Consider the following 12192-nt stretch of genomic DNA (forward strand, 5'->3'; position numbering starts at 1 on the left):
TCGCGACTGGGTCAGCCGTCAGCACTGCGACCGCATCCATCAATCATCAGCATATTGTACCTGCGCCGCATACCGTGCCCGTCTCCCTCGCACATCCCGCAGCAAAGCCATCCGCGGCGCCCTCCTCTGGCATGCTCTTTTGAGCTTCTTCTTCTTCGCACCGCATAGCCGCCGGGCGTCCTCAGTGGAGCAGCTCTACAAGCCGGGCACGCACTCGTTGCTCGACCAAGGGCCCCCTAGACCGACCTCGCAATGCCTGCCCTTCCTTCTGCCTCCACCTCGAGTGGAGCAGGCGGCATCGCCGTCTTCGAGCCCGCCCGCTTCGAGCGCCTACATCGACTCATCAACGAGGCTGCATCCAACCCAGTACGACTCTCGCGCTCCAATGACTGGTTCGTCACCATCGATCGCAATCGTGCCGACCTCGCCGACCTCGGCAAGGTCCGTCCACCATCCGACCTCGAACGCAAAGAGATCGAATCCGGCAAAATCACCATCAGCGGCAACACACAGAGTCTCAATCCAGATTTTGCCCAGCAGTCGCTCTTGCTCGCCCGCCAACTGGCCGTCTCGGAGCACTACGCCGCTTCCTTGCTCCAGCAAGGTCTCGCTGGTCGCGCGAAATGGGGACGACCCGCTGTCGAGGTCGCCTGCATCCTCTATCACCGCGAACGGCTTGCGCTCCTCGCATGCCTCAAGGAGCTGCTTCGTAACGCACTCACCATGCCCTTTGACGATGATCCCGAGGCTCAACGCATGGGTCTCAAGATGGAGCAACTCGTCGAGTCTCTCGTCAGCGTAGACACCTCCACTGCCTCTGCCTCAGCCTCGACACGCAAGCTCACCCTTCCAGAGAGAATCCTCGCAGAGATCGACAGTGCCAAACAGTCGGCTGCACGCGTCAAAGCATCGCTCGAATCGCCCAGCTCGGCTGTTGCCAACCAGGGCATCCAGACACAGACCTCCAACTTCTTTGGCCTCGGCAGCAGCAGCCAGACCGCCGCACAGCAGACATCCACATCAACATCCAATACTGGCAGGCTCAGCGATGACATCCAACTCGACCGCCTCGGATGGCTGCGCGAAGAACGACGCGAGCTCGGCCACCTGCTCTACCTCCTCTCCATCTCGTCCCTCTTCACGCCCTCCAACATTTCGGCCGTCCTGCGCTGGCTCGCCGCCGTCTCGGCAGAGACGTACGACGAGATGACCATTTACGTCCTCACTGCGCTTCTGGGCGCCATCGATGCTACTCCAGAGGCGCGAGCTGCCATGGCGGACCGCGCAAGTCGAGGCATTCTCCGCAACACAGTCGAAGACGTCCTCGACGACGAGTCCTTCATCACATCCACCCACGCTGAAATCACGCGCAAGAAGTGGGCTCTCGGTGAGCTCAACAGCGTCGTTGCGCTCCAATGGTCCATCTTCTTGGTCGAGGCTTTCTCACGCAATCCTACCTATCGCAACCAGCTGTCCATCTCCGAAGAACACATCCAGGACCTCGTACTCCAGTCCATCACCGGCTCGTCGCTCTCGAAAGATCTCAGGGCGGCAACCGGTTCCGATGGTCCCGCTGGCGGCGCCTTCATCTTCCTCGTCGTTCGCGTCCTTGCTTTCCGTCAAAGGACCATCGACGCTCTCTTTGGCGAGGAAGAGGATGCAGTCGCCGCCGAAGCTGATGCTGCCGCAGGCGACGTCGTCGACAACAACCCTTGGGAAGACGAGGTGGACGCCGAGTTCCGCGAGTACGTCGTACAGCAGATTCACAACCTCGCCGTCGGCACCACCTCGGTCATGCTGCCCATGCTGCGACGCATTCAGCGTTCCGAAGAGGATGCTGCCTTTGCCCTCTCCCGCGGCGTCAGTGCACGAGGCAGCTCATCCGTACCTCCAGAGCGCAGATACGACATCGAGGCGCTCTTCGACCTCATCGCGTTGCTTTGCCGAGGCAGGCCAGAAGCCGGCCTGCCCTTCTGGGTAGGTCCTGACAGCCGTACAACGCGCTTCCTCGCCTGGGCCATCGATGTCCGCGAACCTGGACACCAACGAGCTCTGCTCAACATGCTAGCTGCCATGTCGTCGGGCCCTCAAAGCGCCAGCCAAGCATATGCGCTGCTCGACCAGGAGAGCACTCAAGCCGGAGCTGCCGGTGAAGCCCGTCTCGTCTCGTGGAGCCGCCTCTTCGAGTGGATCAGCTACTACATCGACACTTTTCATCAGGCCGTCAACTCGTCATCTTTCCACGCATCCAGCTACCAGGCGTTGGCTATGCCAAAGAACGAAGAGACGCTCCTGGTCGGTTTTATTCGACTCTTCCGCAACGTTGTCTACTTTTCGCATCCCGCTCGCGACGCATTGCTCCAAAACTCGTCGTACAATGCGCTCGACAAGCTCTTCACACTCCTCACCTGCCCCATCCCGGTCGAGCTCAAGGCGAGCATTCTTGACGCCCTTTCGGCCTTCCTGCACCACTCAACCAGCAATCCTGCCGCCCAATCCCGCTTCTCAGCGATTGCATCGCAGCTGTGGGACCGATTCGATGAGTGCGGCTTGATCCCTTCGGATGATGCTGCCGCAAAGTCGCGCCTCAACGGTGGCAACTCTGCATCCGCTTCCTTTGGCCCTGCGTTCCAGCCGCTAGCTTCCAAAGGCGTCCTCTACGAGCTCGAAAACTTCGAAGTGCCCCTGCGCACCTTCCCCGGATCGACCAGCTTCGTCAACTTCCTCAAGGCGCTCGTCCAGCTTCCTACGTCGACGCTTGCAGCTGGCTCCAATGCGCTGGCAGACGCCGCCTCCACCTCGGCTGTCAACGCCAACCCCTTCAGCGCCATTGTTCCGTACGATCAGCACGCGCAGCAGCAGATCCAGGGCCAAACACAGCCAGCGTATCAACAGCAGCAGCGCAGACAGCCTCGATCGGTCGAACCTTACGTCGACTTTGTCATCGACCATGTTCTGCTCAAAGCACGTACGCGTGACTATGTCGAGCCTGCCGAGCAGTGGCGTGTCGTGGCTTCGTGCCTCGACTTTGTCGACCGCTCCTTGCGCTCCTACGACCTGGCAGCTCTTCTCCGCAACAACGATCAAGCCGACGCGGTCTCCGACCCGGCGTTGCTCACCCAGCTTGCGTCGCATCCCGGTTTCTTCCTGATGCGTCGCATCCTCACCGGATCCAAATTGGTCGGTGAGATGCTCGGTATACTCGTCCCAGGCTCTGGCCTCGCTGCTTTCGAGGCCATCAACCAGAACCGTGCAAGTACCTTCTTCTACGGTTCATCCGTCCGACACGTCCTTAGCATACTCGACCGCGTGCTGCGCTACCAAGACCTCTTTGTGCAGGTGCTCATCCCCACGCTGGTCGACACCACGCTCAACGGTGTACAGCTTCCCTTCGACGTCTCGACACGCGTCGGTAACTCCGGATCGTACAGCACTTTCGACGTTCAGCTGCTGCACGCCCACGAATCCGTGGTTCAGATCGCACTGCTGATCAACTGCGTTCGCGACGACGTAGCGTTGTTGTCGGTCCGCCTGCTGGGACTTATCGCTCGCACCGCCGCCTTCAGCGCTGTCGACCGTTTCGGCGAGATGGGCTACCGTCGTAAAATGAACCGCCTCGTCGGCTTGCTCGAAATGAGTGACGAAGCCGGTCGCGTCAAGGCAGGATACGTTGCTCGATTGGAAGCCGAGTCTTCCGGCGACGCTGGCAGCGTCAAGACGATCGAGACTTTGAACGCTCTCGCTGGAGGACCTCAGCTCGATGAGGACGAGGACGCAGATCTGCAGGCTTCCAGCGGCAGACTTGAAGGCCTCGCCGCACTTGCATCTGGCGACGCTGTGGAGGCCATCCAGATCGCTATCATAAACCTTCTCCTGGCCGGCACCGATCTCAATCAGCCCGCACCCAACGTCGCTCATCTTCTGCTCGGCTACGACTTGCGCGCGGCTCGCCCCGAAGAGCAGGTTATCATCGATCCCGACGCGCAGACGGCAGCTCCAAGCGCCATCCATGCCATCCTTGCTCTCCTGCGTCCAGAGTCGGACAGCGATGGCGCCTCCTTCCTCAGCCTCGCCGAGCGTTCGCCTGGCTTTGCAGACAAATGCTTCTCGCTCATTCTGCGTCTTTGCACCCATCCTTTCACGAGCGCAGCAACGCTTCGCTACCTGCGTACCAAGGAGGACTACGTCGTTCAGCAGCTGCGCAGCCTTTCCCTGGTGCCGGCTGAGCGTGGAACACTGACCGCAAGCTCGGCCGCACTAGGCTTGGTTCAGTTCGCCGATGGTCAGGCTATCGAGACAACGGTCGACCGTGTCACCGCTTCCTTGCGCATGCGTGCGTCTCTGCTCGAGCTCACTGCGCTCGAACTGCATTCGCTCCTCAATGCCGGCATGCAGTCGCGAGCAGCACGCGTCGTAGCCGCCCTGTTCGGATCCAACGCCACCATCGGCGGAGGCAACGGCCTCGATGCGGAGGACAGCATCGACGAGGACGACCTGCTGCTCGGCACAGAACGCGATTTCCGCCTCGGCGCCGGTGGAGCCGAAGTCCGCACCTTCGGTGGGGTCCCTTTCCTGGAGATTCTACAGAGCCTCGACTTTGAGTGGTACGACGATCGCGAGGCCCTCGGCCAGAATATCACCGTGATCTCTCCCGAGCAGCTCGATCTTGCCAGAAGGCCTGACGCTGCCGTCGGTCCCCGACTTTTCGATCTGGGCGCAGTGCTTGCCATCCTTGTCCGAGAAAAGACGCTACTCCAGCAAAAGGGCAATCTGCGCGACGCAGGTCAGGCAAATCCCTTCCTGGAGCAGGCCGCCTTCGTGCTGCAGTGGGCGTCGGCTCAGAATGCCAAAAAGGCGGTCGCGTTCTCGAGACGGCGTGTGCTGCGGGCATGGCGACACACTCTCGACATGGTGTTGGCGCGGGCTGCAGGCCTGCTGCGCACCGAGGTCCGATCCAGCCTCATGTTCGACTGTCTCTCGGAGCTTCTGCCGCGCATCTCGACACCCTCGACAGACGCTGGTGCTCTTGACGTGCCGTCTGCCGACCTCGTCGCTGGCGCGGTGCTCTCGCTGCTGACTTCGCTGCGACAACATCGCGTCGAGTTGACTTCGGGAGCGCTCGACGTTGAAAGTGTCGACGCCCTGCCGACGGATCGACTGCTAACGACGCTGCGCGCCCTCATCGACTCGGTACTCAGACTCGAGACGACAACGCTGGCTCGCGGCAATCTCTACTCGGCCCTGATCAACTTCCTGCAGCTGGTCAAGTCTGGGAACGGTGATTCTGGCGTCGAAGCAGGGCTCAACGATGGCGCTTCCATCGTGGCCACCGGGCTCGACGAAAGCATGTCGGTGGGCGGTGTTTCCACGACGACGACCAACATCTTTGGCGGTCGTGCACAGACGAGCAGCCTCGAGGCGCGGACTCGCACCTTGCTGCTTTCTCATGGCGAACGCCTGATGGATGTTCTCGGGCGCGATGCGCTTGATGCAAGCGATCTGTCTAAGACCATCGCCTTTACGCTGCTCGACAAGCTGTGTGCGCTCGATGCTCCGTCTTCTTCCGCAGCCTCGTACCGTCGCGGCGGCTCGCGGTGTTTGGACTTGCTGGACCGCAAAGGCTACATCAAGAGCTTTGTCACGGCCCTGCGCGATTCGGACTTGGCCTTGCAGGAGACGCTTCGTCCCGACCCTGCCAGCTTGAACGCGCTGTACGTGTACGAGGCGCGCCTTGCGTTCTTCAACCGCATGGCTCAGACACGCGACGGCGCCGAGCGACTGCTCAACGCCAAGGTATTTGACGTGCTCGCGCAGTCCGACTACCTGGCAGCGCGACCGGACCAGGATCAGGAGTTTGTCGACCTGGACAGCTTCCTCCCTGCAGCGACGGAACGATACAATGCGTTGCTGACACCCGTGCTCCAGCTGACGACCAGCATCCTCGCCAGTACGTCGGCAGGAGCAGCCGGTTCAGGTGCCATTGGCATCTCGAAGGGAGCCGCCTCCACCTCGGCATCTGCCGCCCCTCGACACGCGTTGGCCCTTCTGACCGCTCACCGCGATGCACTGCTGACGGTGCTCCGCGCACCGCTGCAAGAGTTCTGCTCATTCGCGCAGCTCGGTCAAGCTCATCTCGTGGTCGCCATCTTTGTGCTGATCATGCCGACGCTCGACGACGACGCACAGCAGGCGCCGAGCCCTCTGGCGCCTTTCCACAACGCCATCATCGCCTTCGCAGCCGCCTACCTCAACACGACTTCCTGGCGATCGCGCATCGTACCCTACAACGAGGCGGAGCGTGAGGAAAGCCGCGTGCCCACCACCTCTCTGCGTGCGCTGCGAGCTTCGAGCGAAGCGGCCCACGGCAACGGCAACGGCAGCACGGGTGTGGAGGAGGAGAACGCGTTCGATGCCAAGGTGGGTTCGATGGTGGTGCGGCTGCAGATGACGTTGCTGTCGTACCTTGAGGCAGCTAGCGACGCACGAGGCAGCAATACGGCGAGAGTGCGCCCGGTGTTGATCCCGTCGTTGGCGGCTGGTCGCGAGCGATCGCGCACGCCGTACGGAGCAGGCGACGACGGCGGCGATGGCGACTCTTCTCGCGCTGGGTTCTTGCGTTCGCAGCGTGCCTCTGCTGCGTCGTCGACGGTGCCGAGCATTGGCGGGCTGGTGGCGGCGCTGGACGAATACACGGACTCGGTGGCCAAGGAGCTTCAAGGGCTGGAGAACATCGAGGCGCTGCTCGAGAACGTCGATTCGGTGCGTCAGGACGAACTGGACGAGATCGCACGCGATGCGCTCGGCGAAACCACCGCCAACGAGCTCTCCGCTGCACAGCGACGCTCCGTCGCGCTCCGCCAGCTGTCGTCGCGCAAAGCGACGCTGCGTGCCTCATCGACGTCGAAACTCGATGCGGTGGAGCTGATCCTGGTGCTGCTCATCCGTCACATCGAGTTCTTCCGAATGCTGCATTCCGACCGAGCTTCGGCGCTGGGTACGATGGGCGCGAGATCCTCGCCCGCGGCGCTGGCTGGGGCTGGTGGAGGATCTCACTTTGACTGGAACAGTCTGATGCACGGTCTGGCAGAGTCGCTGCTGCCGGTGGTGGAGGACAAGATCGGATACCTGTCGCTTCCACCGAACCTGGTCGCGAACGCAAGGGAAAGGCAGAGCTTCCTGCAGATGGCAGGTAGACGTCTCGCCAGCTTCTTCACCGAGACTGAGCAGTAGGCAAGCACGCACATACACACCATGTATTACCACAACATCCGAGACAAGAACAAAAATGATATGACTGATACCGAACATCATTCCGTTGCATGCTCCAAACAAAATTGTGATCATTACTCGCCTTTGAAAGCATTGCTATTAGACAGAAAGCGTTGTGTGTATATGTCGGCAAAGCTTCGGGTAGCTGGCGTGAAAGTGTCCGAATTAGTTTAGTGGCTATGACGGCGCCTTGTCATTCAGTTGACGCTTCTCCGCGCAGAAATCGGCGCAGACCCGGGTTCAATTCCCGGATTCGGAGAATATCTCATAACTTTTTTATTTTTCTTTTTGAACCTCAACGTAAGGGACACTGTTTGGTAGTGAAACAAGCAACTCAGGAACTGGGGGCTGAAGTCAAGACATGTTTGGGCAGCTGAATGGCCGTGTTGAATGTGCTGGGAGACTGGGTATATATTGCGTGCAAGTTGGGCAGGACAAGTGGTGTGACGGGTGAAAGGTAGTGACGCGCGGTGCGAGAATCGATCGGCGTGCTAGTGGGAGATGGAGCTGATCTGTTTGCGCGACTGGTGCAGCAGAGCTTGGGTCTCTGGATCGAGGGTAGCCGCTTTGGAATTTGACTGACTCTGGCTCTGTGGACCCACTTGTGGTGTCGTAGTGATCGATGCTTCCGTCGCTTGTGTGTTGGGAACGGCAGGCTGGAGCGCTTCACCCAGGTCTTCGTCATCGTCGTCGTCGGCTGGGGCGATCTGAACTGCAAGGGGAGGCTTCTCTTGCGGCGCCTGTTTGGTCGACACCACACTTTCTGCCGAGGTGAGAGCTGTTGCGCGTCTGTGTTGCTTGGCTCTGAGACGCATGATGAGCCTCCTGTCCAACTCGATGGCTTTGTTCTGCACCTTTTTGATGGTTCCACCACAGTGAACGACTCTGATCCTCAAACTCGGCACCTTTGCGCTCGAACCGCTTCCACTGTCATCGGAGGACATCTCTACTGGACTCGAGATCATCGTGGCGCTTGCCCAGACCAGCCTGGCAGCGTCGCGCGAGCATCTCACGATGGCGGTCCCCGTATGGGTGCTGTAGTACTTGCAGGTCAACACACCGCCGAATGCACCCGAAGCAACATCTCCGAAGTTGTACACGAGCGATGCACGCAGTAGTCGCGTGATGAGCTGCGGTGTCAAGGTCGATGCAGCGCCGTTGGAAGTGGGAGATGACTTTTGAGCAGCAGAGAGGGTGGTTGCTGAGGTGGAGACGTGGACCGAGGCGTCGTCTGTGGCCAGTGGAAAGGGCGATGCCGTAGCTAGTGGTTTGTCGTCGATGGCGAGAAGCAGCCAGCGCGTCTTGAATCGGACCATCCCGACTGAATCTAGATCGAAGTCAACGTTGATGTGACGATGATAGAAGGAAAGCTTGAATAAGAACAAGAGATTGGACCCTTTTTTTCTTGCTTGCCGCACAAAGAAGAAGCGATGCGAGAATTCACCTCCACCTACCTTGCTGCCTGCTCGGCAACCAAAATTGGATGTGACCTTGCAGAAGTGAGCTCAGCCACGCTAACATGCATTTCTTCTCGAGTGGCGGGCGACCTTGTTGGTGGTCCAACACTGCTACTTACCACGCTTCTTCCAGTATCGACGAATCACTACGCGACACACTGATACAAATGCAGCTGCATATGGCGAGGCGCTCGAGCGCTCCTACACTCTCATAGCATCTCCCGCATCGCTGGACATGCAGTCGCAAGCGTTGCTCGAAGAATGCCGCCAGAGGCAGGACGACGAGATCGTAGCGCTCGAATCCATCTTTGCCGCTACCGAAGACGGCGACGCCGAGAACGCAGTCCATCGTCCTGCAGAGCCTAGAGTCAAGCTCATATCCAACACGCCGGATCCGATTCTGGAACTCTACCTCCCTGTCACGCTGCCAAGGCCAACGCACATCACAGTAGAGACTTTCGCACACGACACCGACGCATGCTCAGCAACAGCATCTAGCTCCAAGTTGCCGCTCGAAAGCTCGGTTGCGTCATATCATCCGTCAGTCGTGCAGAAAGAAAGGGCAGCACCCTCCGCCCACCCAAACAACGGGCGTCGCCGCAGCAGAAAGCAAAGCACAAAGTCTGGGCATCTCGATGCCACTGCCAACGCCTTCTCTCCGGGCAAATCCGTCAAGTTTGTACCGGTAGTACAGCTGCAGACAGGAGTAGCATCAGCAGAAGAGGTTGCACGAACGCTCGACGGCCTCTCCCTTCGTTCGGATAGCACACACGATAACGCGACACACGACGAGTCCGCCGCCGCCCGGCTTCGATCGACCCAGCATCTACCGCCTCTGAGACATCTACCACCGATATCATTGCGGGTCAAACTTCCTCCGACGTACCCAGCTGAGAAGCCACCTGTGGTCGAAAGTCTCCTAGCGCCATGGTTGCAAACAAGACCAGATTCGCACGACGCCTCTCTCGCATGGCTGCTGCAGAGACTCGACCAGCAGTATCAAGAGCTCGGCGGTATGGAAGTGCTATACACGTGGGCCACTTATCTTACCGAAAACCTCTGGATAGCGTTGCTGGAAGAGCAGCCCCTTGCAATTGATCCTCCACCATTCTTGCGACTCGCAGAATCAGCTTCCGACACGACGCAAGCGAGTCTGCGTTTCGAAGAGAGTCTCTCTTCCCCAGAAGCACAGCCGCTGCTGGCGGCTCAGCTTGTAGCGCACTCACGACTCTGCAGCCGTACTACGTTCGACGCCGCCTCGTTCGACTGCGCCATCTGTCTTGAAACACGCAAGGGAAAAGCTTGCACCAGGTTGACCGGCTGCGGACACGTCTTCTGCTCCGAATGCCTGGCGGGATATCTTACGAGCTTGGTAGACGACGGTTTCCATCGTCAAGCAAAGCGGTGTCCCGATCCGGATTGCGTCACCCTGTGGAGTCAACGCGAAAAGGACAATCTTGTCGATCAGGAAGGAAATATGATCGCCTCCGCCAAAACCAAGTCCAAGTCGAATGGCGCAGCTGTTTCCAATGGTCAGATCGACGTTGCAGATGGAGAGGACAAGGCGGTCGTCGGTCTCGTGACCCGGTCGGAACTGGAAGCAATCCTTGGCACCGCTCGCTTGAAACGGCTGGACGAGCTCACAGTCAAGGCCAAGATGGAGGCGGACCCGTCGGTGTCCTACTGTCCTCGGTCCGGCTGCCAAGCTCCCGTGGTGCGCCTGTCTTCCGACGAGAATTCGGGTCACTGGGAGCGGTTCCGAGAATGTCTCTCCTGCGGCTTTGCATTCTGTGCCTGGTGTTCTCGTTCCTGGCACGGTCCCACCTCGTGCCCCGTCTCGTTCCAATCCGAGTTGATCCGACGCTACCTCTCCCTGGCCGAATCATCGCACGATCGTGCGCTGATGGAGCAAAAGTTCGGACGCAAAACGCTCGAGACCATGGTTCGCAAGTACGAAGAAGAGCAGCAGACGCAGCAGTGGCTGTCGGATTACACGACGCCTTGTCCGACATGCGGGATCGCCATCGAAAAGTCGTACGGATGCAACCACATGACGTGCAAATCGTGCCAGACGCACTACTGCTACCTGTGCGGCAAGCCGATCTCGTCGCAGAACCCGTACCAGCACTTCAACACGCCCGGGTACGAGTGCTACCATCGACTGTTCGATGGTTTGCTAGGAGACCAGGCTCCGCAACATCAGCAGCAGCAGCAGGAGGGGGAACAGGGGCATGGAGGTGCAAGGAGGGGGCAAGGCGATGGCGCAGCGGGCGACGACGCGCGACCGGGCTTCGCCTTGCTGCTCGACGACAATGGCATTCCGTTGCATTTGGAACCGGAAGATCAGGAGATGGACCTCCTCGCTTGGCAACAGCTTGGCTGAAGCCGACATCAGCATTCTACTCGAGCTTCACCATCTCATTCACTCATAGACAATGGATCACAATAGCAAGCATTAGCTTTGTTCGACTTGGCAGCTTTTGAGACGAGCCTACTTGTAAGCTACCTGACTGTCCGCAGTAAGTGCAATGCCAGGCGGGGAGGCCACGAGGGAAAAAAAAAGGAAGAATCATCTCCGAATCCGGGAATTGAACCCGGGTCTGCGCCGATTTCTGCGCGGAGAAGCGTCAACTGAATGACAAGGCGCCGTCATAGCCACTAAACTAATTCGGACGCGATATATTCCGCTGTTCCAGTGTTGCGATATGTAGCGCATATAGACATGTTTAGATCAGCTTCTATCTGTCACTGTAACTTGTGCAAAGATCGCGACGGCACACCTTGTTCCGCAGAGGGACCAGATGCTTGGTATAAGTCAGACGAGCCTAGCTCTGAGGAGAGGCGATAAGGCGGACCGCGAGTCCGGCGGCCTCCATCGTCCGTGCGGCGGTACGTTGACCGGTGCAGACGTGGCAGCAAAGGGTGTAACGGTGTCATAATTGGAGGGGAGCGATGTCAGCAGTGCTCACCATTCTGTTTGATGACGATGAAAAGCGGAAGAAGCTGCTTACACATGGCAAGCGCATGACTACAGCCACGAGCCTAACTCAGAAACAGAGAGAGAGAGAGGCAACAGACCGTGCGTCGCCCAATCTCGAATTTCGGGGTGGCATCCGGATCAGCTTATCCGACACATCTCACCGAGACGATGACATCGCAGTCTCGAGCTGGCATTGTGTTTTCATTGTGTTTCGATGCAGCCCATCCGCGTAGTTCTGAAGCTACTGTATGACTGGGGCCACCTACTTACCCCTATCGTGTGTGCCAGAAGGCGCAGTCAAGTTGTCGTCATCAAAATTTGGAGGAGTGCTGCATTACCGTGGAGGAGGATCGTTACCTCTTGAATTCCGACCGACCGACCGACCAGACCAATTCGGCTACGCCGTTTTTTGCAGTGGAAATTCAACGCTTCCGGTTGGAAAAGGCCTTTTTTGCTGCTCGTCCCTCCACTCATCTCCGCGGCCCA

General features: G+C 59.0%; 4 protein-coding genes and 2 non-coding genes across 6 annotated transcripts; 4 read left to right on the forward strand and 2 right to left on the reverse strand.

The window, feature by feature from the left end:
* Positions 1-252: 252 nt before the first annotated feature.
* PHSY_001618 (hypothetical protein) lies at positions 253-7230 on the forward strand (the record flags this gene model as incomplete). The annotated part of the gene is made up of 1 exon (XM_012332246.1): positions 253-7230. One exon carries the CDS (start codon positions 253-255, stop codon positions 7228-7230), a length of 6978 nt encoding a protein of 2325 aa, XP_012187636.1.
* A 198-nt stretch (positions 7231-7428) lies between these two features.
* On the forward strand, positions 7429-7528 carry PHSY_007587. Its single transcript has one exon. It is a non-coding gene; the product is annotated as a tRNA-Asp (tRNA).
* Positions 7529-7760: 232 nt separating this feature from the next.
* On the reverse strand, positions 7761-8585 carry PHSY_001619 (potential RNAseP/MRP complex component; the record flags this gene model as incomplete). Its single annotated transcript, XM_012332247.1, has 1 exon — positions 7761-8585. The coding sequence occupies one exon, from the start codon at positions 8583-8585 to the stop codon at positions 7761-7763; it is 825 nt and encodes a 274-aa protein (XP_012187637.1).
* Positions 8586-8961: 376 nt separating this feature from the next.
* On the forward strand, positions 8962-11109 carry PHSY_001620 (hypothetical protein; the record flags this gene model as incomplete). The annotated part of the gene is made up of 1 exon (XM_012332248.1): positions 8962-11109. The coding sequence occupies one exon, from the start codon at positions 8962-8964 to the stop codon at positions 11107-11109; it is 2148 nt and encodes a 715-aa protein (XP_012187638.1).
* Positions 11110-11299: 190 nt separating this feature from the next.
* Positions 11300-11399, reverse strand: PHSY_007588. The gene has a single exon. It is a non-coding gene; the product is annotated as a tRNA-Asp (tRNA).
* A 279-nt stretch (positions 11400-11678) lies between these two features.
* PHSY_001621 (hypothetical protein) lies at positions 11679-11939 on the forward strand (the record flags this gene model as incomplete). Its single annotated transcript, XM_012332249.1, has 1 exon — positions 11679-11939. One exon carries the CDS (start codon positions 11679-11681, stop codon positions 11937-11939), a length of 261 nt encoding a protein of 86 aa, XP_012187639.1.
* Between the last annotated feature and the right edge of the window lie 253 nt (positions 11940-12192).

This window comes from Pseudozyma hubeiensis (assembly GCF_000403515.1).
Source record: "Pseudozyma hubeiensis SY62 DNA, scaffold: PHS19, whole genome shotgun sequence".
NCBI classification, from domain to species: domain Eukaryota; kingdom Fungi; phylum Basidiomycota; class Ustilaginomycetes; order Ustilaginales; family Ustilaginaceae; genus Pseudozyma; species Pseudozyma hubeiensis.